The 26,603-nt window shown below is 45.5% G+C and overlaps 1 protein-coding gene across 1 annotated transcript in view; it reads left to right on the top strand.

Annotated features, from left to right (window-relative positions):
- The window catches only part of LOC117508194 (gap junction delta-2 protein), a 119,023-nt gene extending 93,115 nt beyond the window's left edge, over nucleotides 1–25,908 (top strand). The window contains exon 2 of the mRNA XM_034167862.1: nucleotides 24,849–25,908. Within this exon, the coding sequence (XP_034023753.1) occupies nucleotides 24,849–25,698 (850 nt within the window). The 3' untranslated portion in view covers nucleotides 25,699–25,908. The remainder of the gene's footprint in view (nucleotides 1–24,848) is intronic.
- The last annotated feature ends 695 nt before the right edge of the window (nucleotides 25,909–26,603 follow it).

Raw genomic sequence — 26,603 nt, 5'->3', positions numbered from 1 at the left:
TGGAATAAACAGGCTGGAGGTCGAGAACACAATGAGGCTGGCAGAACAAGGAATACAGAACCAAAGGCTGGAGAGAAGGCACGGGGCGCATCAATCTGGCGAGGAAACAGAGCAAAATAAGCAGTATATATACATCCAGGTGATTAGCAGCAGATAAACAGCAGGTGCGCGGGGAGGAGCCCAGAACGGGGCCATGGTCCAGAAAGCAGAGACACACCCACCACCAAGAGAGACACAGAAAAAGATCACACAGAGGAAAAGACAAACAGAAGAGCAACCAAACAGATAAAGACAAAACAAAGGAAAACAGAGCAACCTCACACCCTGACACAATTTATGAAGATAGGGGGATATCAATCAAGATATTTGGACATTGTGGTGTCCCCGAAGCGTCAGTGTTAGGCACGAAACATTTCATCATCTACATCAATGACCTATGAAAAAGCCCCTTCACACATAACATGATTGAGGCCAAATGGCACACGGAGGATTCGAATGGCACTCGTGAAGAATCAGAGCCCCCTCAAACACCTTGTATAGCAGTTGCAACATCCATTAGGGCACAGTATATATACTCGACATTCGTGTGTCGCTTACACCGGAAACCCATTAGAACGGCGGGCAAGATGGGGTCGCACTGCCCTCTGATTGTGTTTGCAACATTTGCACGGCATGTTGAACACAGGTCGAACAATTCGTGCCGCGGCCAAGGGGCTGCATGAAATCACCGGACACGTCGAACCCTGGCCGAATGGCGCGATCGAGGCAGCCTTCACACCACAGCTGGATGACAGCAAATGGCATGTGAGTGCCCATTTGACCCACTCTTGACCGGAGTCAGGGTGCCACTCATGAACATTCATACCATTTGCAGGGCAGTGCGCCTGCTCCGCAACACAAATGGCGTGTGAGTATGTCATCAGACCGGCATGCTGAGCAGGCTGTCATGCCCATGTTGGAACATCTGACAGCTGTGGAACACCCATCATGACATATCTCACACTGCCCGCAGCTTCTGACTGACCGTGTTGTGCAGTCATCGCTGCAAGATGGACTTCTGAGAAGGCTGCCAGACTACTGTTGAGGTTTTCTGGATGTAAACAAGAAGACCTCTATGAAGCCACACGCATGCAGCAGTGAGAGGGTAAGTAATCATGAGTTTGTTGAAATTTTTGCCATTCGTGTGACTTAAAACATTATCAAATTAATATATCGGCAAGTCATGCGTTGTTCTGCAGTGCATTTATTTGTTTGTTGTGGGACTACTTTAGGTGCAGTGATCGCTTCTTGATAATGAGGCCACAGCGCGGATGTGCACAGAAAATTAAAAGTCTTAATGGTGGTTCGGCCTAAGTGAGAGAGACCACTTCAGCTTCTGAGCAGTGGCGAGCGGTAGAGGATGGGCATATCCAGCATGTCCCGCTGTAGGTGGAATCACTGGCCAGCAGCATTCTCACACCACCACAGCAAAGATAAAAATAAAAATCACACCACTCTGGCTGTGTGTCACAGCACCATGTGACTGGACAGGCACGTCTCATGACATGCAATCGCAATGCTCACATGGTCCATCCATCATGTGAGAGCCTGACTGACAGATCAGCCACATCCTGGAGCCATGAGCCCATTCATGTGAGTGCTTTGCTTTGCTGCTCTGGACAGGTCGCACATATCATGGCATGAAGAACATCACGTCTCAACACACCACCACAATGCACATGTGTCGGCAAGGCTCTCCTGACATGGAACAAAAATAAAAACAGCTCACTGGATTGCTGCGCCTCATGTAACACGCAATGACAATGTCCACATGTCATGTGACAGCCTGAGTCACAGCCTCACTGACAGATCAGCATGGGCAGCTTGTTTTGCCACACATGCTGGAGTTGTGAGGCCATTCTTGTGAGCGCTTTGCTGCGAGCCACTGCAGCTGACCACTGTGTCATAGCTACTCACAACTGGAAAACACATATTGTGCCATGTAGAGCATCACCTCTCAACACGCCACCGCGATGCACATGTGTTGGCACGCTCTCCTGACATGGTAAAAAATAAAAACATATCACCATTGCAAAACAGGCAGCACCGCCTCAGTGTGCACTGGACACTTCAGCCAGGTAGTCCCATGTGAAAATATCCGTCTGATCATGTGAACAGTCGGTGATTCAAATGTCATGTCCACCACGTGAGTTATAGTCAACATGACGCAGTGTCCTTCGGCACACCGCATGCTGGACAGCTGGAAGCGCGGAGCCGGCTGATGTGTTCATGATATGAGTGCATCAGTTCATTAATTCCTTGTTTATGTCCATGGTTCAAGAACATAAAGGAGCAGAAGGACGACAAGTCTTGTACTGTCTGTTCTTTATAACGGGAATTAAATATTTTAACAGACAAAACGAAATCCATTTGTTTCATCATTTCCAACACAGACCATCAAGTCATCAGGCATCAATTAAACATCATTACCAGTAACATGATTGTCTTACATTTAAACAGTACATTCATTGTTCTTATAATGTTCTAAATTTACCATCAACTGTGAGACCTTGTATGTAGACAGGTATATGCCTTTCCAAATCACATCCAGTCAATTGAATTTACCCCAGATGGAATTCGATTAAGCTGTAGAAACATCTCAAGGATGATCAATGGAAACAGGATGCACCTGAGCTCATGTTTGTGCTTCATGGCAAAGGCGGTGAACATGTGATTAGATTTTTTTTCCCTAAATTTGCAAAAATCTCAAAACTTTTTTTACTCATGGTCACAAAAACATGACACTTAACTAAACTGACTAAACCAATTGAACTACAAAAACCCCACAATAAATCAGTAACACTAACAACACTGTTAAACTAACATGAACCACAAAAACAACATTTAAAACCCCCAAACTCCCGTGGTGCATTGCAACACAATGTCCATTGTTTATTGGTTAGCTAAAATTGATAATTTCTCCAAAAATAATCTTAGCAACTTTCCATTTTCACAGCGTTCATCCTTGACCCAAATAAGCATGCCAAATGGCAAACGTTAGCTCTACTGGAGCTGGTGCCCCCGGATAAGCAGTTGAAGATGAGTGAGTGAGTGAGTGAGTGAGTGAGTGAGTGAGTGAGTGAGTGAGTGAGTGAGTGAAAAAAAATGCTGTCAGGGTTTGTATGGTTTTGAACACAACTGTGTGTGTGTATATATATATATATATATATATATATATATATATATATATATATATATATATATATATATATATATATAATTACTAATTTTTCATGACAATTGAACAATTGACCCCTGTTGTTTCAGAGCAGGAAGGTCTTGGGTTTAATTTGGCAAGGTCAGCTAACACTGTGTGTGCGTGGATCTCCACCATTAAAAATAAACATGCACATAAGGTTTTTGCTTCTGCCACTACCCTTCACCAAGGTTGTGTCTGTTGACCTGGAGTTGGCCCCAGGGAGCTGCACTGTGGCTGCCCACTGCTCCTACTGGTCACACGATGTCTACCTTGTGATTAACACAGAATACAGAGAACAAATTTTGTTGTATGTTCTACAATGGCCATAAATTGAATTTCAGTTCTTTCATAGATGTAAATACATCTATTTTTCAGATACATTTATCTATCTATCTATCTATGACATGACTGTTGGTAACACCAGAAAAAACACCAATTTCGGCTGCAAAAAAGTTCCGGTTTTCCCATTTGTGTGCGATTCCGATCACAATTTCTTCCACTTAGGTAAAACCGTTGAAGGTTCAGTTCTCTTGTGACATTTTGTTGGCCTTGTGGTGTGTGTGAAAGGGAATATACTGTACATACAATTTACAGTGCATCCAGAAAGTATTCACAACGCTTTACTTTTTCAACAGTTTGTTATGTTGGAGCCTCATTCCAAAATGGATGAAATTCATTTTTCCCCTCAACATTCTACACACAATACCCCATAATGACATTGGGAAAAAGCTTTTTATTATTTTTTTTAGTTTATTACAAAAAAAGAGAGATCAAACGTACATAAGTATTCGCAGTCTTTCCCTTGAAGCTCAGAATTGAGCTCAGTTGCATCCTGTTTCCACTCATCATCCTTGAGATGTTTCTACAGCTTGACTGGAGTCCTCCTGGGTTAAATTCATTTGATTGGACATGACTTGGAAAGGCGTACACCTGTCTACATATAAGGTCCCACAGCTGACAGTGCATGTCAGAGCACAAAGCAAGCATGAAGTCAAAGGAATTGTTTGTAGGCAGGATGTTTTTCAGTGGCAGGAACTAGGAGACTAGTCAGGACTGAGGAAATGATGAATGTAATTTATTCAATTTATAACGCGCCAAATCACAACAAAAGTTGGCTCAAGGCGCCTCACACAAAACAGTTAAAAATCAAAATTAAAATGAGTGAGTAATTAAAAGATTCAAATACACAAAGACACAAGTAAGAATAAAACAGATACAAAAATAAAAGCTATTCATAAGAAAGGGGATAAACACACATTTTTAGTCTTGATTTAAAAATGTCCACGGAATCTGACTGCCTCACGGTCGCAGGGAGACTGTTCCATAGAGCGGGTGCAAGATAAGAGAAGGCTGTTTGACCCGCTGACTACTTCTTCGCCCTAGGAACACAAAGTAGTCCCACATCCTGTGACTGCAAAACCCGGGTGAAAGTTTCAGGTAAGAAGGCACCAGTACAAGAACAATTTTATAAATTAGCAGCAAGACCTTAAAATCTGCCCTTGCAGAGACAGGAAGCCAGTGCAAAGATACCAGAATGGGTGTAATATGTTCAAACCCTCTGCTTCGTGTCAAAAGTGCAGCAGCAGCATTCTGAACCAGATGGAGACCCCTAATGCTGGACTGTGGTAACCCTGGAAATAGGATATTGCAATAATCCAATCTAGAAGAAACAAAAGCACAAATCAGGGCTTCAGCGTCAGCCATAGACAGGATGGAACGAATCTTCGTTATATTTCGCAGATGGAAAAAAGCAGTCCTGATAATATCCCTAATATGCAGGTCAAAGGACAACGTAGGATCAAAAATTACCCCAAGGTTCCTCACTTTGTATGATGTATGATACGAACACAGGCTGAGCGCCAGCTGGTCAAATTGATGCCGATGTCTTGCTGGACCAAGAACCATTATTTCAGTCTTATCAGAGTTTAAAAGCAGGAAGTTGCTAAACATCCAGCCTGTCACTGATGCAAGGCAGTCCTCCAGAGATTTTATGGGAATGAGATTTCCTGCAGTTATTGGCATGTACAACTGAGTCTCATCAGCATAACAATGAAAGGCAATCCAAGAACACTGCAGTATATGCTCAAGGGGTGCTACATAAAGGGAGAAAGGCAGGGGGCCTAAAACGGATCCCTGTGGGACCCCGAATTTCATGTCACTAAGGTTAGAGGTAGTGTTATTATACAAATCACATTGAGAACGACTGGACAGGTATGACATCAACCACGCGAGGGCACTCCCAGTAATCCCAAAATGATTCTCCAGCCTGTCGAGCAAAATATGATGATCCACGGTATCTAACACAGCTCTAAGTTCTAACAGCACCAAAACCGTAGTGATGTCTGAGTCCATTGCTCACAGAAGGTCATTCACTACTTTAGTGAGAGCTGTCTCTGTGGAATGATATTTCCTAAAAAGCGGACTGCAGTGGCTCAAAAAGATTATTCCCAATAAGGTGGTCCATGAGCTGCTGCGAAACCACTTTTTCCAGAATTCTAGAACAGAATGATAGATTTGATATCGGTCTATAATTTTTCAATACACTAGGGTCAAGATTAGATTTCTTAAGTAATGGTTTCGTCACTGCAGATTTGAAACATTTTGGAACAGATCCAGAAGTTAATGAGAGATTAATAATTTCCAGCACAGTCAGCCCAAGAGTGGGCCACAGTGTTGGGAAAGTGTAGTGACACGGACCCACAACAGGGGACGTAAATGAACGGACAATGGATGAACCAAAGATAACAATTTTACTGTTGTGAATGTGCACAACGGAATACAGACAATCACAGATTTAGAATTCAGTCAATATACAAGGATGACGTGTGGGCAGGCTCGAGGATAGAAGACGTCTGTCCAGAGAAGAGCTGGGTCCCATACGATTTCCACTGCCAACGGATCTGGAGCACACTGGAGCCACCAAGTCCCGAATCCCCAGGTGGCCACCGTCTCCAGCTGTCACACCTGGTACTGCTGGCAGGAAGCAGAAACAGTTGATGGTGGGTGAGTGCGCACCCAGCAAAACAGTCAGCAAACAGTCAGTTCCTTCTTGTGGGAAAATCTCCACCTCCAACACAGGAACAATAAACGTGCAGCGCCTGAGTGACTACTTATCCCATGGGGTGTGAGGAGCGAAGAGCGTCGTCTCCTCCACAATCCACAAACCCAGCTTCCAGCTGAGAGTTTTACCTGATGGTTAGAACGATATCTCGGCAGGGAGGTGGAGTTGCTGCCCGGCTTTTATTGTGGATGGTGAAGTGGTGATGAGTGACAGCTGGTGGTGAAGTGGTGATGAGTGACAGCTGTCACTCCCGGCTGCTCCTGTGAGGCGGCTGCGCCCTCTCGTGCCTGAAGCCCGCACTTCAGGCAGGGCGCCCTCTGGTGGTGGGCCAGCAGTACCTCCTCTTCAGCGGCCCACACAACAGGAACCCCCCCTCAATGGGCGCCCGACCAGGCTTGTCGGGATGACGGGTGTAGAAGTCGGCCAGGAGGGCCGGATCCAGAATGAAGCTCCTCTTCACCCAGGAGCGTTCTTCGGGTCCATACCCCTCCCAGTCCACCAAATACTGGAACCCCCAGCCCTTACGATGGACGTCCAGGAGCCGGCGTACTGTCCACGCGGGCTCCCCGTCGATGATCCGGGCAGGAGGCGGCGCCGGTCCGGGGGTGCAGAGGGGTGAGGTGTGGCGTGGTTTGATCCGTGAGACATGAAATACCGGGTGGATCCGCATTGAAGCTGGGAGCTGTAGCTTCACTGCGGCAGGGCTGAGGATCTTGAATGGTCCAATGTACTGGTCCTTCAACTTAGGGGAGTCCACTTGTAAGGGGATGTCCTTTGTTGAAAGCCACACCTCCTGCCCGGGCTGATATGCAGGGGCCGGGGAACACCGGTGGTCTGCATGGGTCTTGGCCCTCGTCCGGGCCTTCAGCAGGACAGAGTTGGCAGTGCACCACACCCGACGGCATCTTCGTAGGTAGGCCTGGACCGAGGGCCCTCTCCCTCCACCATTGGGAACAATGGGGGCTGGTACCCCAAACACACCTCAAATGGGGAGAGGCCGGTAGCAGAGGATACTTGGCTGTTATGAGCGTACTCGATCCAGGCCAGATGGTTACTCCAGGCTGCTGGATGCGCGGAGGTCATGCAGCGGAGGGCCTGTTCCAGCTCCTGGTTTGCCCGCTCTGCCTGTCCGTTTGTCTGTGGGAGGCTCACGGTGGCCCCCAGTTCTCTGCAGAAACTCCTCCAGACTTGAGAGGAGAACTGAGGACCATGATCCGAGACAATGTCAGTTGGTATCCCATGCAGACGTATGACGTGGTGGACCAGGAGGTCTGCAGTCTCCTGGACTGTTGGGAGCTTCGGGAGGGCCACAAAGTGGGCCGCCTTGGAGAATCGGTCCACTATCGTGAGGATGGTCATCATGCCCTGGGACGGCGGGAGACCCGTGACAAAGTCCAGGCCGATGTGTGACCAGGGGCGATGAGGCACCGGAAGCAGCTGGAGGAGTCCCTGGGTCGTTTTATGGTCAGCCTTGCCCCTGGCACAGGTGGTACAGGCCTGGAGTACTCCCAGACGTCGGCCTCCATGGACGCCCACCAGAAGCGCTGCCGGACCACTGCCACGGTTCTTCGCACCCCTGGGTGGCAGGAGAGCTTTGAACCATGACAGAAGTCTAGGACTGCAGCTCTTGCTTCTGGTGGGACGTAAAGACGGTTCTTCGGGCCGGTCCCCGGGTCCGGATTCCATGCTAGGGCCTCCTGGACGGTCTTCTCCACGTCCCAGGTGAGGGTGGCCACGATAGTGGACTCGGGGATGATAGGATCCGGTGGATCTGACAGCTCGGTTTTGACTTCCTCATCGTGGACCCGGGACAGGGCATCAGATCGTTGGTTCTTGATCCCGGGGCAGTAGGTGATCTGGAAGTCAAAACGCCCAAAGAACAGTGATCAGCGGGCTTGCCTGTGGTTCAGACGCTTGGCGGTCCGGATGTACTCCAGGTTCCGATGGTCCGTGAAAACCGTGAATGGCACTGCAGCTCCCTCCAACAGGTGTCTCCACTCCTCAAGAGCCTCTTTCACTGCTAGGAGTTCCCAATTGCCGACGTCATAGTTCCTTTCTGCCGGGGTCAACCTGCGGGAAAAATAGGCACAAGGGTGGAGAACCTTATCAGACTCCCTGATCTGGGACAGCACGGCTCCTATCACTGAGTCAGAGGCGTCCACTTCAACTATAAACTGGCGTTTCAACTCCCTAAACACGGCCTCGCACCGATCCGACCAGGTGAAGGGGACTTTAGAGGAGGTCAGGGCTGTCAGGGGACTAACCACCTGACTGTAGCCCTTAATGAATCTCCTGTAGAAATTTGCAAAGCCGAGGAACTGTTGCAGCTTCCTACGGCTTGGCGGTTGGGGCCAATCTCTCACCGCCGCAACCTTGGCCGGATCAGGGGCGACGGAGTTGGAGGAGATTATAAACCCCAGGAAGGACAAAGAAGTGTGGTGGAACTCGCACTTCTCGCCCTTCACAAACAGCCGGTTCTCCAACAACCGCTGCAGGACCTGACATACATGCTTGACATGAGTCTCAGGATCCGGGGAGAAGATAAGAATGTCGTCCAGATATACGAAGACGAACCAATGCAGGAAGTCCCGCAAGACGTCATTTACCAAAGCTTGGAACGTTGCGGGGGTGTTAGTGAGGCCGAACAGCATGACCAGGTACTCAAAGTGACCTCACGGGGTGTTAAATGCCATCTTCCATTCGTCTCCCTTCCGGATCTGAACCAGGTGGTACGCATTTCTAAGATCCAGCTTTGTGAAGATTTTGGCTCCATGCAGGGGCGTGAACACTGAATCCAACAGGGGCAATGGGTATCGGTTGCGAACCGTAATCTCGTTCAGCCCTCTGTAATCATTGCATGGATGGAGTCCGCCGTCTTTCTTACCCAAAAAAAAGAAACCTGTACCCATCGGGGAGGTGGAGTTCCGGATCAGCCCAGCAGCTAAAGAGTCCCGGATATAGGTCTCCATTGATTCGTGCTCAGGACGTGAGAGGTTGTACAGCCTGCTGGACGGGTACTCAACGCCCGGGATCAAATCAATGGCGCAATCGTACGGACGTTGTGTGGGGGAAGAGTGAGTGCCAGATCTTTGCTGAAGACGTCAGCAAGATCGTGGTACTCCTCAGGCACTGCCATCAGATTGGGGGGGACTTTAACCTCCTCGTTAGCTGCCACACCGGGTGGAACCGAGGATCCTAAGCATTCCCGGTGGTAGGTTTCGCTTCACTGCATCACAACCCCAGACGGCCAATCTATCCGGGGATTGTGCTTGACCATCCATGGAAATCCCAAAATCACTCGGGAGGTAGAGGGTGTTACATAAAACACAATCTCCTCCCTGTGATTCCCAGACACAACCAATGTCACGGGCTGTGTCTGGTGTGTGATTACTGTGAGAAGGGTGCCATCTAGTGCCCGTACCTTCAATGGGGAAGATAGAGCCACTAGAGGGAGCCCGACCTCACTTGCCCATCTGCTATCCAGCAGATTCCCTTCCGACCCCGTGTCCACCAGTGCTGGGGCGTGAAGGGTTAGATCCCCATTCAGGATCGTAACTGGCATGCGTGCGGATCTATGGGTTTTCCCCGCGTGAATGTTATGGCCCACCCTTAGCCCAGTCTCTAGGGGCGGGCGTTGTAGTTTAATCGCTTGGGGCAGTTTTTCTGGATGTGCTCACTCGAGCCACAGAAAAAACAGTCTCCGCGGGCCAGTCTCCGTTGTCTGTCATTGTATTTTAGTTTGGTCCTGCTCGTGTCCATAGCTTCGTCAGCAGGGGGAGCTGTTGTCACACGGAGCTCTCCGACTGTGGAGCGTGGGGACGGTGGCACCCTTTCGGACCTGGAAGGAAGAGGGACGGCTCGCGCCTGGTCACGCCCTTCGCCCCGCTCCCGATGATGTTCCTCTAACCGGTTGTCTAACCGTATGACCAGGTCGACAAGCCCGTCAAAATCCCGCGGCTCATCCTTAGCCAACAGATGCTCCTTCAGGACCGGAGACAGTCCATTTATGAAGGCGGCGCGGAGCGTATCAGTATTCCAGCCGGACCTCGTGGCCGAGATGCAGAAGTCGATTGCATACTCGGCTGCGCTCCGACGCCCCTGTCACATTGACAGCAGCACAGTCGAAGCGGTCTCGCCTCTATTGGGGTGATCAAACACTTTTGATCAAACACTTTTAAACTCCCGCACAAACCCAGCATATGTTGTTAGGAGCTGTGAATTCTGCTCCCAGAGTACCGTAGCCCAGGCACGTGCCTCTCCTCAGAGCAAGTTTATAATATAAGCTACCCGGCTGGCATCTGATGCATACATAACGGGATGTTGTGCAAAGATGAGCAAACACTGCATCAGGAAGTCCGCGCACATCTCGACACAACCTCCGTATGGCTCCGGAGGGCTTATGTATGCTTCAGGGGATGGGGGGGTTCGTTGAACCACCACTGGAATATCTGTATTCAGTGCTCGGTCAGCAGGAGGAGGTGCTGCAGCAGCGCCCAGTGTGTGCGCTTCCACCTGGGCGGTGAGAGCCTCCATCCTCCGATTGAGTATAGCATTCTGCTCGGTTACCAAGTCCAACCGAGCAGTGAAGGCGGTTAAGATTTGCTGCAGCTCACCTAATACACCTCCTGCCGGCGCCTGTGCACCCTGCATCTCCATTGGCAGTTCACTCGATGGTTGACGCCCCTCGGGATCCATGATGTTGGCCGAGATATCCTGTTGGGAAAGTGTAGTGACACAGACCCACAACAGGGGGCGTAAATGAACGGACAATGGATGAACCAAAAGATAACAATTTTACTGTTGTGAATGTGCACAACGGAATACAGACAATCACAGATTTAGAATTCAGTCAATATACAAGGATGACGTGTGGGCAGGCTCAAGGATAGAAGACGTCTGTCCAGAGAAGAGCTGGGTCCCACACAATTTCAACTGCCAACGGATCTGGAGCACACTGGAGCCGCCAAGTCCCGAATCCCCAGGTGGCCGCCGTCTCCAGCTGTCAGACCTGGTATTGCTGGCAGGAAGCAGAAACAGTTGATGGTGGGTGAGTGCGCACCCAGCAAAACAGTCAGCAAACAGTCAGTTCCTTCTTGTGGGAAAATCTCCACCTCCAACACAGGAACAATAAACGTGGAGCGCCTGAGTGACTACTTATCCGATGGGGTGTGAGGAGCGAAGAGCGTCGTCTCCTCCACAATCCACAAACTCAGCTTCCAGCTGCGGATTAGTCAACAGGAGCGCCTGCAAAATATTCAGGAGAACAATACGTGTGTTCGACACCAAAAACGGCTGAGAGTTTTACCTGATGGGTAGAACGATATCTCGGCAGGGAGGTGGAGTTGCTGCCCGGCTTTTATTGTGGATGGTGAAGTGGTGATGAGTGACAGCTGGTAGTGAAGTGGTGATGAGTGACAGCTGTCACTCCCAGCTGCTCCTGTGAGGCGGCTGCGCCCTCTCGTGCCTGAAGCCCGCACTTCAGGCAGGGCGCCCTCTGGTGGTGGGCCAGCAGTACCTCCTCTTCAGCGGCCCACACAACACACAGGTCCTTAAACAGTTTTGTTGGTATGGGATGAAATAAACAGGTTGTGCTTTTTGTAGACGTCACAAGTTTTGTCAGCGCACCCAGTGAAATGCTATCAAATTCTGTCAATCTAGGTAACACTTCAATGGTAGCACACACCTCCATAGCATGGTGCAGTGGCTGGGCCCAGGTGTGCAGTGGCTGGACCAAGGTGTGCTGAGATATGCTCAACCTAATGTCTTCTATTTATTTAAGAAGTCCTGGGAGAGTGCATAACAGGTGGCTGTCCATGAATGAGAAATGCTACTGTGTGACCCGAAACACACAGCCATGGCAACTAAGAAGAAGCAGGTCCTGGAGTGGCCAAGTCAGTCTCCAGACCTGAACTAAATAGAAAATCTTTGGAGGGAGCTGAAACTCGAAAACTGAAAGATCTGGTGAAGATCTGTATAGAGGAGTGGACCAAAATCCCTGCTGCAGTGTGCAAACTTGGTCAAGAACTACAGGAAACGTCTGACGTCTGTAACTGCAAACAAAGGTTTCTGTACCAAATGTTAAGGCCTGTTTTTCTACTGTATCAAATACTTATTTCATGCAATAAAATGCTAATTACTTATTTAAAAATCATACAATGTGATTTTCTGATTTATTTATTTTTTTATTCTGTCTCTCACAGTTGAAGTGTACCTATGATAAAAATGACAGACCTCTCGGGAGTTTAATACACCTTCTGGTGCTACTTGGACATGTCATCAGTGAAGAACCCAGGGTCATTGGGTGTGTCGGGTCTTTAATCTTAATTCACCCTCACCTGGGTGACCCAGCTGGGATTGATCAGGCCTGGCTTGTGTTCAAGTGGCTAGTTGTTCCATGTATCCCCCCTTTGGATCCACAGCCACCTTGAGGCCCTCTCTCCATTCTTTGTAGGTTGGAAAACTAGCAAAATCAACAGTGGATCAAATACTTGTTTGCCTCAGTGTATATGGAAGCAGGAGGATCGTCAGTGGCAATTTTGAGCTGGACATTATAGTTGTAGATACAAGGGAGGTGTCAAAGAGAGTGATTAAGGTGCAAGAGTTGAAGGAGTGAGGAAGAAATTCACCAGAGGTGCAAGAAAAAAAAAAAATCAGGTGGGAGTTGCAGTATGGGGAACTATAGTCTAAAATAATTTGATCGCATTTTTCAAAACCTAACATAAAACCCCTCCCTTGTCCTAGCCACAGATTAAAGCTTGGGGGGGGGGGGGTTTGCATGCTAAAGCCATATATAATTCATTCGCTATGATGAGATTTTCCACCACCACTAGTTTTCCTTACTTGTCCTCTATCACTGCCACTCTCTCCCAGCACTGGCAGGTTTTTCTTTTACTTTAAGAAGAATCTCTTTGAGCCATACTAGTTTTATTTATTTATTTATTTTGGTGACTATATTCTTTTTATCCCTGTCAGGAACAAATTCATCTTACACAGCAATTTGATGTCTTTTTTTGTACTGAATCAGTCACTCTCTCTCTCTCTGTCCTAAGTTTCTGTATGTTTTATTTTAGTTCGGCTCCAGCTACCTCACACTTCCAAAGACATGCAGTTTATGTGGATTTGTGACTAAATTGACCATAGGTGTGCGTGCAAGTGTGAATGTGCTTGTCTGAGACAGACTGGCACCCTGTCCAGGGTGTACCCTGCCTCACACACTGTGATTGCTGGGATAGGGTCCAGCCCCCACAACGTGACCCTTCACTGGACTAAACGGGTGTAGAAAATGAATGATTGAAGTGACATGTTTAGCCGCATGTTCTCCTTGAATTGCTGTCTGTCTGAGTGGTGTCCAAAAAATGAGGTGGGCTTCATAGATAATTGGCAAAGCTTCTGGGGAAAACCTGGTCTTGTTAGGAGAGACGGCATCCATCCCACTTTGGATGGAGCAGCTCTCATTTCTAGAAATCTGGCCAATTTTCTTAAATCCTCCAAACCGTGACTATCCAGGGTTGGGACCAGGAAGCAGAGTTGTAGTCTTACACACCTCTCTGCAGCTTCTCTCCCCCTGCCATCCCCTCATTACCCCATCCCTGTAGAGACGGTGCCTGCTCCCAGACCACCAACAATCAGCAAAAATCTATTTAAGCATAAAAATTCAAAAAGAAAAAATAATATAGCACCTTCAACTGCACCACAGACTAAAACAGTTAAATGTGGTCTATTAAACATTAGGTCTCTCTCTTCTAAGTCCCTGTTGGTAAATGATATAATAATTGATCAACATATTGATTTATTCTGCCTTACAGAAACCTGGTTACAGCAGGATGAATATGTTAGTTTAAATGAGTCAACACCCCCGAGTCACACTAATTGTCAGAATGCTCGTAGCACGGGCCGGGGCGGAGGATTAGCAGCAATCTTCCATTCCAGCTTATTAATTAATCAAAAACCCAGACAGAGCTTTAATTCATTTGAAAGCTTGACTCTTAGTCTTGTCCATCCAAATTGGAAGTCCCAAAAACCAGTTTTATTTGTTATTATCTATCGTCCACCTGGTCGTTACTGTGAGTTTCTCTGTGAATTTTCAGACCTTTTGTCTGACTTAGTGCTTAGCTCAGATAAGATAATTATAGTGGGCGATTTTAACATCCACACAGATGCTGAGAATGACAGCCTCAACACTGCATTTAATCTATTATTAGACTCTATTGGCTTTGCTCAAAAAGTAAATGAGTCCACCCACCACTTTAATCATATCTTAGATCTTGTTCTGACTTATGGTATGGAAATAGAAGACTTAACAGTATTCCCTGAAAACTCCCTTCTGTCTGATCATTTCTTAATAACATTTACATTTACTCTGATGGACTACCCAGCAGTGGGGAATAAGTTTCATTACACTAGAAGTCTTTCAGAAAGCGCTGTAACTAGGTTTAAGGATATGATTCCTTCTTTATGTTCTCTAATGCCATATACCAACACAGTGCAGAGTAGCTACCTAAACTCTAAGTGAGATAGAGTATCTCGTCAATAGTTTTACATCCTCATTGAAGACAACTTTGGATGCTGTAGCTCCTCTGAAAAAGAGAGCTTTAAATCAGAAGTGCCTGACTCCGTGGTATAACTCACAAACTCGTAGCTTAAAGCAGATAACCCGTAAGTTGGAGAGGAAATGGCGTCTCACTAATTTAGAAGATCTTCACTTAGCCTGGAAAAAGAGTCTGTTGCTCTATAAAAAAAGCCCTCCGTAAAGCTAGCACATGTACCACAGGCTTTTAAGGTGGCAGTAATTAAACCATTACTTAAAAAGCCATCACTTGACCCAGCTATCTTAGCTAATTATAGGCCAATCTCCAACCTTCCTTTTCTCTCAAAAATTCTTGAAAGGGTAGTTGTAAAACAGCTAACTGATCATCTGCAGAGGAATGGTCTATTTGAAGAGTTTCAGTCAGGTTTTAGAATTAATCATAGTACAGAAACAGCATTAGTGAAGGTTACAAATGATCTTCTTATGGCCTCGGACAGTGGACTCATCTCTGTGCTTGTTCTGTTAGACCTCAGTGCTGCTTTTGATACTGTTGACCATAAAGTTTTATTACAGAGATTAGAACATGCCATAGGTATTAAAGGCACTGCGCTGCGGTGGTTTGAATCATATTTGTCTAATAGATTACAATTTGTTCATGTAAATGGGGAATCTTCTTCACAGACTAAAGTTAATTATGGAGTTCCACAAGGTTCTGTGCTAGGACCAATTTTATTCACTTTATACATGCTTCCCTTAGGCAGTATTATTAGACGGTATTGTTTAAATTTTCATTGTTACGCAGATGATACCCAGCTTTATCTATCCATGAAGCCAGAGGACACACACCAATTAGCTAAACTGCAGGATTGTCTTACAGACATAAAGACATGGATGACCTCTAATTTCCTGCTTTTAAACTCAGATAAAACTGAAGTTATTGTACTTGGCCCCACAAATCTTAGAAACATGGTGTCTAATCAGATCCTTACTCTGGATGGCATTACCCTAACCTCTAGTAATACTGTGAGAAATCTTGGAGTCATTTTTGATCAGGATATGTCATTCAAAGCGCAAATGCTTTTTTGCATTTACGCAATATCTCTAAAATTAGAAAGGTCTTGTCTCAGAGTGATGCTGAAAAACTAATTCATGCATTTATTTCCTCTAGGCTGGACTATTGTAATTCATTATTATCAGGTTGTCCTAAAAGTTCCCTGAAAAGCCTTCAGTTAATTCAAAATGCTGCAGCTAGAGTACTAACGGGGACTAGAAGGAGAGAGCATATTTCACCCATATTGGCCTCTCTTCATTGGCTTCCTGTTAACTCTAGAATAGAATTTAAAATTCTTCTTCTTACTTATAAGGTTTTGAATAATCAGGTCCCATCTTATCTTAGGGACCTCGTAGTCCCATATCACCCCAATAGAGCGCTTCGCTCTCAGACTGCAGGCTTACTTGTAGTTCCTAGGGTTTGTAAGAGTAGAGTGGGAGGCAGAGCCTTCAGCTTTCAGGCTCCTCTCCTGTGGAACCAGCTACCAATTCAGATCAGGGAGACAGACACCCTCTCTACTTTTAAGATTAGGCTTAAAACTTTACTTTTTGCTAAAGCTTATAGTTAGGGCTGGATCAGGTGACCCTGAACCATCCCTTAGTTATGCTGCTATAGACGTAGACTGCTGGGGGGTTCCGACGATGCACTGTTTCTTTCTCTTTTGCTCTGTATGCACCACTCTGCATTTAATCATTAGTGATCGATCTCTGCTCCCCTCCACAGCATGTCTTTTTCCTGGTTCTCTCCCTCAGCCCCAACCAGTCCCAGCAGAAGACTGCCCCTCCCTGAGCCTGGTTCTGCTGGAGGTTTCTTCCTGTTAAAAGGGAGTTTTTCCTTCCCACTGTAGCCAAGTGCTTGCTCACAGGGGGTCGTTTTGACCGTTGGGGTTTTACATAATTATTGTATGGCCTTGCCTTACAATATAAGGCGCTTTGGGGCAACTGTTTGTTGTGATTTGGCGCTATATAAAAAAAAAATTGAATTGATTGATGAATGAATGTGCCTATACAATGTGTGCACAAGGCTTCACTTTTCCCATATTTGTGACATTGTGGATTAAATATACAGTGGGGGGAATAAGTATTTGATCCACTGTCGATTTTGCAGGTTTTTCCACCAACAAAGAATGGAGAGGTCTGTAATTTTTATCGTAGGTTCTGTTATGTGCAGACGCAGGTTGAGGAGCGGACCAACGTCTGACCGAACCCAGCGCTAAATAACCAGAAAGCGGTTCCACAAACAAAACGGTTTTATTTCCCCTCCAGTGCAATAATTAGTGTACAACATAAATATGTGATTTGTCTGGCGGAGTGAAGGACGGCGCGCTCTCCAGCGCCCAAAAGGATCGAAGCCTCGGCACTTTTGGACTCAGATTCACCGCCAAACACCCCCCAGGTGGACACGACAAACTGACTCTGTGAATGATGGAAAAAGGTGAGGTAAGTCAACAGAGCTACAACAAATATCCTTCAGAGGCACACACTATCAGCAACACATTCAGGTCTGAATTTAAGCTTTATGTAAATGAGCAGCTTCTCACAACAGGTGGAGGATCATCAGTCCGTACGCCACGGCAGTGAGAAGCAAACTGCACAATTCTCATCAATGTTCAAATATACTGCGTAACAGAATGCCAAATTACTATTAACGATCATTCAGACAATAATCACCTCTGATGTGTGCTGACAGCATGTGTCCCTCACCCGTCCTCCTTCACAGGCACGATGTGTCAAACCCTGGCGCAGCCCTCAGTGTCTCACAAACGAACGTCACAAGGTCGAGTTCCCGGCAATTCTGCTTGAACCACTCATGGCTTAAATGCAGAACGCCATCTCATTATCTGCTTCAGCTGAAAGTCTTTAAGTTTGCACGTGAGCATCATCTACAGGTGCTGCGAGTCAATAGGCCTGCACATGAACAACCTCCACAGGTGCAGCTAATAATGCTGATGAGGGTGAAGGACTCTTCTGCCAGCACCTTCTCCACAGACAAAAACCAGTTTGCATACCACCTGGAGAGCAAAGAAAAGAAAACAACACAAAAACATCCAGCCAAACCCCCCAACATACAACAGGTTCACTTCAACTGTGAGAGACAGAATCTAAAAAAATTCAGAAAATCACATTATATAATTTTTAAATAATTAATTTGCATTTTATTGCATGAAATAAGTGTTTGATCCCCTACCAACCAGCAAGAATTCTGGCTCTCACAGACCTATTAATTTTTCTTTAAGAAGCCCTCTTATTCTGCATTCTTTACCTGTATTAACTGCAGCTGTTTGAACTTGTTACCTGTATACAAGTAAAAGACACCTGTTCACACACCCAACACTCCAACCTGTCCACCATAGCCAAGACCAAAGAGCTGTCTAAGGACACCAGGGACAAAACTGTAGACCTGCACAAGGCTGGTATGGACTACAGGAAAACAGGCAAGCAGCTTGGTAGAAGACAACTGTTATGTTTATTTATTAGAAAATGGAAGAAACACAAGATGACTGTCAATCTCCCTCGGTCTGGGATTCCATGCAAGATCTCACTTTGTGGGGTAAGGATGATTCTGAGAAAGCTCAGAACTACACAGGAGGACCTGGTCAATGACTTAAAGAGAGTTGGGACCACACTCACAAAGATTACATTAGTAACACATGATGCTGTCATGGTTTAAAATCCTGCAGGGCAGCGAGGTCCCCCTGCTCAAACCAGCACATGTCCAGGCCAGTTTGAAGTTCACCAGTGCCCATCTGGATGATCCAGAGGAGGCATGGGAGAAGGTCATGTGGTCAGATGAGACCAAAATAGAGCTTTTTGGAATCAACTCCACTTACCATGTTTAGAGGATGAAAACAACCCCAAGAAAACCATCCCAACCGTGAAGCATGGGGGTGGAAACATCATACTCTGGGGGTGCTCTTCTGCAAAGGGGACAGAACAACTGCACGGTATTGAAGGGAGGATGGATGGGGTCATGTATTGTGAGATTTTGGCAAACAACCTCCTTCCCTCAGTAAGAGCATTGAAGATGGGTCATGGCTGGGTCTTCCAGCATGACAATGACCCCAAACACACAGCCAGGGCAACTAAGGAGGGGCTCTGTAAGAAGCATTTCAAGTTCCTGGAGTGGCCTGGCCAGTCTCCAGACCTGAACTCAATAAAAAATCTTTGGAGGGAGCTGAACCTCCAAACCTGAAATATCTGGAGAAGATCTGTATGGAGGAGTGGACCAAAATCCCCGTTGCAGTGTGTGAAAACTTGGTCAAGAACTACAGAAAACGTCTGACCTCTGTAATGGCAGACAAATGTTTCTGTACCAATTGTTAAGGTCTGTTTTTCTAGGGGATCAAATACTTATTTCATGCAATAAAATGCAAATTAATTATTTAAAAATCATACAATGTGATTTTCTGGATTATTTAAAGAGTTTGTCTCTCACAGTTGAAGTAAACCTACGATAAAAAAAATACAGAACTCTCCATTCTTCGTTGGTGGAAAAACCTGCAAAATTGACAGTGGATCAAATACTTATTTTTCCCACTGTGTGTATATATATATATATATATATATATATATATATATATATATATATATATATATATATATATATGAGCTTATGTCAACAACTACAAGTGAAGCTATATGTAAGTTGACAGTGGAGCAATGCCGAAGTGCCTAAGATGTTGCCAAATAATCATTAAATGGCTTTGGGCTGTGTGAAGTGTAATCTACCAATCACACAGCAGCTTTGCCAGTCTTGTGTGGTACAGATGTGGCGTCGAAGGTCAGAGTTAAACCTTTGCCGAGTCTGTCAGTGTGTGTGGTTCACGTGTTCTGCTCATCAAAACATTAGGTCAACACTGACGACCTCCAAAATGAAAAATAACAAACTTCTTGTCAGTCCGCTCACCTGTGACCAGCTGGAATGTGGAATAACAGTGAAGGAAGCAGGCGCAAATAAAAGAATGAAAGAAAAGCTTTTGCCCTTGTAATGACTCCAATAAGGAGCTTAGCGGGCAGAGAACTCACAATACCAGAGTGACAGAAGTAAATATATGCACGTGTGTACAGAAACACACACATGCACATATGAGTAAACAGTAAGATATCGACACAGTGTCATAATCCTTGGAGCATACAGAGTTTACACTGTTCATAAATGTGGTCCACATTGACAGCCAAGTATGAACCAATTTTTCTTTGAGTGGTCCAGCACAACTCTAAGAATCATGAACAAACTGATGAAAGAGTTAAAGGCATCAGGTTGAAATGTGACATCATCCACCTTTAAGAACACACTCTAGTGCCACAACCTAAAAACCTGTTGACCAAGGAAGAAGTTGTTAAATAAATAAATAAATAAAACAGACAAACGTGCGGTTGACCCCTATGTTGAGTTATATATACATTTTAGGAACAGTCAGTTAAGCAGAAACAAACAAAAACAAAGGTATTTTTAGGTTATCCATTTTGTAAAAAATGTTTAAAATAGCAGAGCACGGTGGGTTAGTGGTTAGCACTATGGCCTCACAGCAAGAAGATCATAGGATCACAAATTTCTTGGTGTTTATATTCACGATAGATTAAGCTGGAAAACACATATTAACTATGTTAAATCTAAAATGTCAAAAGCCATTGCAATTCTGCATAAAGCCCAGGACTTCCTCTCCCAGCATGCATTAACCACTTTATACTATGCATTACTTGTTCCATATATGACATATTGTGTCAAGGTGTGGGAAAATATATATAGAACTAATACTAAACCAGTTTTTCTGTTGCAAAAGAAAGCTATACGAGGGCTGTCAATAAAGTATAGGTCCTTTTTATTTTTTTCAAAAACTATATGGATTTCATTCATATGTTTTTACGTCAGACATGCTTGAACCCTCGTGCGCATGCGTGAGTTTTTCCACTCCTGTCGGTGACGTCATTCGCCTGTGAGCACTCCTTGTGGGAGGAGTCGTCCAGCCCCTCGTCGGAATTCCTTTGTCTGAGAAGTTGCTGAGAGACTGGCGCTTTGTTTAATCAAAATTTTTTCTAAACCTGTGAGACACATCGAAGTGGACACGGTTCGAAAAATTAAGCTGGTTTTCAGTGAAAAGTTTAACGGCTGATGAGAGATTTTGAGGTGATACTGTCGCTTTAAGGACTTCCCACGGTGCGAGACGTCGCGCAGCGCTCTCAGGTGCCGTCGTCAGCCTGTTTCAAGCTGAAAACCTCCACATTTCAGGCTCTATTGATCCAGGACGTTGTGAGAGAACAGAGAAGTTTCAGAAGAAGTCGGTTTCAGCATTTTATCCGGACATTCCACTGTTAAAGGAGATTTTTTTAATGAAAGACGTGCGGACGGGTCCGCGCATCTTTCGGGACGCAGCCGACACGGTGCGGCAGCACAGGAAAAACACCTCCGTGTTGATAACCATTTGTAAAATCCAGGTGGCTTTTGATGGCTTTCAGTGGAGTGAGTATATGAGAAATTGTTTAACAGCTGGACATGTTCCAACTTGTCCTTAAGGCTTCCAACAGAGGTGTTTTTCCTGTGGCGGAGCGTCGCGGTGGCTGCGAGCCGACGCTGCAATCCGTCCGCACGTCTTTCATTAAAAAAATCTCCTTTAACAGTGGAATATCCAGATAAAATGCTGAAACCGACTTCTTCTGAAACTTCTCTGTTCTCTCACGACGTCCTGGATCAATAGAGCCTGAAACGTGAAGGTTTTCAGCTTGAAACAGGCCGACGACGGCGCCTGAGAGCGCTACACGACGTCTCGCTCCGTGGGAAGTCCTTAAAGCGACAGTATCACCTCAAAATCTCTCATCAGCCGTTAAAATTTTCACTGAAAACCAGCTTAATTTTCGAACCGTGTCCACTTCGATGTGTCTCACAGGTTTAGAAAAAATTTTGATCAAACAAAGCGCCAGTCTCTCAGCAACTTCTCAGACAAAGGAATTCCGACGAGGGGCTGGACGACTCCTCCCACAAGGAGTGCTCACAGGCGAATGACGTCACCGACAAGCGTGGAAAAACTCACGCATGCGCACGAGGGTTCAAGCATGTCTGACGTAAAAACATATGAATGAAATCCATATAGTTTTTGAAAAAAATAAAAAGGACCTATACTTTATTGACAGACCTCGTAAGAATGATCAGTAATAAGCCATATCGAGAGCCAACAAATCTGTTATTTGCTTGTCTGCAAATTTTAAAATGATGTTGATTATATTACAATACAGATTATGTATGAAGTCAAAAATAAGCTTTTGCCTCTACATGTCCAGGATCTATTTAAAATGAGGGATTCCAGCTACAGTTTGAGAGTAACTTTATTATCTGAGAAATTGAAGAGCCGTAGTACTGTTAAAAATCATTGTGTTTCCATCAGGGGTGTTGGAATAATTGTCCTGATAATATTAAAATACTTGATACATTGGTTGGTTTTAAAAGGCTTTACAAAAAGAACATATTTACCCATTATAGTGTGAAGGATTAGGTTTACCATTTTTGTCATTGTTCACTATTACTTGTTTGGTTGTGTTTTGAAATTTCAGTGATTAAGTTAAATTGTTCATGCACTTTCTTTTTATTTATTTATTTTTTGTATAGTTGTCATGAGTATATATTTACATATGTATATATTCTTTATTTTTAATGCTATAAAGGGAGGGTCCTTATAAGCCTTGCTTCTGCCTTCACCCTTTCGGCCACATGGATTCTCCACATTGTTCTTTTTATATTTTGTTATTGTCTCTATTGTTGCTCATCTGTGTGCCAGATGAATAAATTCATTCATTCAGATAAATGACATACATATACATATATATATATATATATATATATATGAGGTCTATTAGAAAAGTATCCGACCTTTGGCCGGGGAAAAAAACTGGCTTACCTGGAGGGTTGGAAACCTAATCACCCTCGAAGTACACTCCTTGGGACTCCACACACTTCTCCCAGCGGTGTCGCCACTGTTGGAAGCATTCCAAAAACGCCTCTTTCGGGATGGCGCGCAGCTCCGCCGTCATTGCAGCCATGATGTCCTCCCTCGTCTCAAAACGCGTTCCTTTTAATGGTCTTTTAATTTTTGGGAACAGCCAGAAGTCGCAAGGGGCCATGTCAGGAGAGTATGGAGCCTGTGGAACCACAGGAGTTTGGTTTTTAGACAAATAAGTCCGAATCAAGTTGGAGGAATGAGCTGGCGCGTTGTCGTGGTGGAGGCGCCAATTTCCTGTGGCCCACAACTCCGGTCTCTTGCGCCGTACAGCTTCACGGAGGCGACGGAGGACATCCATGTAATACTCCTTCGTTACTGTTTGACCCTGTGGTGCGTACTCGTGGTGTACCACACCGCAGGAGTAAAAAAAAACCAGTCAACATTACCTTCACGTTGCTGCGCACTTGGCGCGCCTTCTTCGGTCGTGGCGACGTGGAATGCTTCCACTGTGACGACTGGAATTTCGTTTCCGGCTCGTACTCGTACACCCAGGACTCATCGCCGGTGATAATAGTGTCCATAAAGCTGGGATCAGTGTGAATGGAGTCCAGCATGTCCTGTGAGACTTCCACACGGAGGTGCTTTTGCTCCGCCGTCAGAAACCTCGGCACGAACTTCGCAGCCACTCGCTTCATGCCCAAATCTTCTGTAACAATGGAATGTGCCGAAAAAGTACTGATGTCCACTTCGTCCGCAATTTCTTGGATGGTCACTCGACAGTCCCGCATCACCACAGTGTTCACTTTGGAAATGATCTCGTCATTTCGGCACGTCGATGGTTGGCCGGAGCGCAGCGCGCCCTCCACCGTTACGCGTCCGTCTTTAAACTGGTTGTACCACTCCTTAATCTGTGTGGTGCCCATAGCTTCATCCCCGAAAGCCGTCTTTATCTTTCGAATGGTTTCCACTTGGCTGTCGCCAAGTTTCTGGCAAAATTTGATGCAGTAGCGCTGCTCCAATCGTTCCGCCATTTTCCTTGCAAGAAAAATCCGCCGAGCGCACAGGACCACTCCCCACACAAAGGCTGCTCACAGGCGACAGGCGGGACAAAACTCATGCATGCGCACTAAGGATCAAGGTTGGCTGATGCAACCTCACGTGACTCAGATCCATAAAGTTTAAAAAAAAAAATAAAAAGGTAGTTTTTTTTCTAATAGACCACGTATATATATATATATATATATATATATATTTGGGTTCTAGATGTTGTCATTTGTGGTACATACGGAGGACAGTTGACTTTTGGGCAAAATATTTTAGAGTCATGCTACATTTTTTAATTATCGACATAGAAACATTTCTTGACTTTTATGAAAGTCTTTATTGAAGGTTTAATCTGTTTTCAGTTGTGTTCAATGACAAAACAATGAATTTTTTGTTGTCAATAAGCTTTTCTGATGCTGCTTGACGTGTACAATATTCTATGTAAAGAAATTCAGAAAAACTGAAGTTTTATATTTGCACTGTGACAGTGTTCACATTAGATCAACATTAACCCAGTTTCAGAGGAGCAATGCAGACTCATGATGGATCGATGTCTTGGGAATATCGTTCTCCAGGTGGTAGTCCTTAGATGTTGTCTGGGTCTTATCTTGTCCATGAATATAGAATAGCACAATGCAGAATCAGCAATAAATATTACAACCTATAATACCCATGCGTACTGTGTGAAGCGGTCTTGATGTAACTTCATGCGTGGATAGACGTATGTACAAGGTGGTTCCTATATGCCCTCGACAATCTTTTACTTGTGGTGATATAAAGACGAGTTCTATTGCAACCAGTAGTTTTGTTGTCTTGAGATTTTTGACGCATTCACATGCTGAAATTCACAGAATTTGATGCGGCAACTATACGGCAATTATACAAAACTTAAGGCTGTGACGAAAAAATCTTCATTCTTTCCTCTATGTCTTCGAGTTTTCGTCATTCTTGCTGTTCTTTTACATGTGACTGTGAATGTCTGTGTGTCTCCTTTAGGATTCTGCTGACAGTGGTGGTAATATTCCGAATCCTGATTGTGGCCATCGTGGGGGAGACGGTATACGAGGATGAGCAGACCATGTTCATCTGTAACACTCTGCAGCCAGGCTGCAACCAGGCCTGCTATGACAAAGCCTTCCCCATTTCCCACATTCGCTACTGGGTCTTCCAAATAATCCTGGTCTGCACACCAAGTCTCTGCTTCATCACCTACTCAGTCCACCAGTCGGCCAAACAGCGAGACCGGCGATACTCCTTTCTCTACCCCATAATGGAGCGGGATTACGGAGCAAGGGATGGGGCTCGAAAGCTGCGCAACATCAACGGTATTCTTGTTCAGCACGGTGGTGATGGAGAAGGAGGGAAGGAAGAACCTGATTGCCTTGAGGTAAAGGAAATACCCAATGCCCCAAGGGGCCTCACCCATGGGAAGAGCTCCAAAGTTCGTCGGCAAGAAGGGATCTCGCGCTTTTACATCATTCAGGTAGTGTTCCGAAATGCACTGGAGATTGGCTTCTTGGCAGGCCAGTACTTCCTGTATGGCTTTAGTGTACCTCGGATCTTTGAGTGTGATCGCTACCCGTGTCTGAAAGAAGTGGAATGTTATGTGTCTCGACCCACAGAAAAAACTGTTTTCCTCGTGTTCATGTTCGCAGTGAGCGGCATCTGCGTGGTGCTCAACCTGGCCGAGCTCAACCATCTGGGCTGGCGTAAAATCAAGGCAGCGATCAGGGGCGTCCAGGCACGCAGGAAGTCCATTTGTGAGATCAGAAAAAAGGACATGGCGCACCTGTCCCAGCCGCCAAACCTGGGCCGCACGCAGTCCAGTGAATCAGCGTACGTGTGATGGTGAATGGAAATACTTGTACTGCAGGACGAATGTGCAACAGAGAGAATAAATATAATGTGAGCGTAATTTAATGAAGATGGGCACGAGGGTCAAAACTGATGACCTCATCTGTGTTGCTGAAATGAAACAGAATGTAAAATGACCAAATGTTTGGCTTTTTAGACCAACCAAGTGAGCTGTGTAAGAAGAAACTTAAGAAGGATAAAAGAGGACACACAGTAACATTTTGCAAACGATTCACACATTTCTATCACATGGTGACGTATTCCAAAGGCCATTTTCTACTTTTTTAAATGCTAACTATCTTCACCGTTGCTGTCAGTCCTTTAAATCTGATGAACAACTCTGAAGAGGAAGTGAGAAGGAAGGACGGAGGTTATTTTTTTGTTCTTTAACAGTTGTGAGGACTTTGAAAGGTGATGGCAGTGTTTGACGATTCCCATGGTTCTGCTTTTCTGGACTGTGTCACCCTCTGTGAAACCAGGGAGGATGTGATCGACAACAGAACAAGGATTGTAAATAAACGAGGAGCGGAAAAAGTGTCAAAACCTTGACGGACTGTAGAGAGTGAAGGGAAGTTTGTGCAAGAAGATGGGAGCCATCGCGTCTGAGGAGTGCGAGAGGGAACGTTATTGTTTTGTTTGCTCTCCTTGTTGCAGAGCTGCCTCTGATCACTGTCAGCGTCGCCTCTACTGGAACATCTTCACGAGCCAAAACCCCGAGAAGAAGAGTAATGATGTTTATGTGTTATCTCTTGGCAAAAGGTTATTTTAACACAAACATGGCGAGCGCCATAAACATGTATTATTTTTTTTCCCCTCCCCTCGTTCCTGCTTTGTGCTCCATGGTTGGCAGCTATATAGACCCACGGGACTTCAGATGACAGTAATGATCCTTGCTGC

The sequence above is a fragment of the Thalassophryne amazonica genome, chromosome 4 (genome assembly GCF_902500255.1).
Source record: "Thalassophryne amazonica chromosome 4, fThaAma1.1, whole genome shotgun sequence".
Lineage (NCBI taxonomy): Eukaryota > Metazoa > Chordata > Actinopteri > Batrachoidiformes > Batrachoididae > Thalassophryne > Thalassophryne amazonica.
Note: the sequence above shows the minus strand (reverse complement) of the source record. Positions and strands in the feature narration are given on the sequence as shown.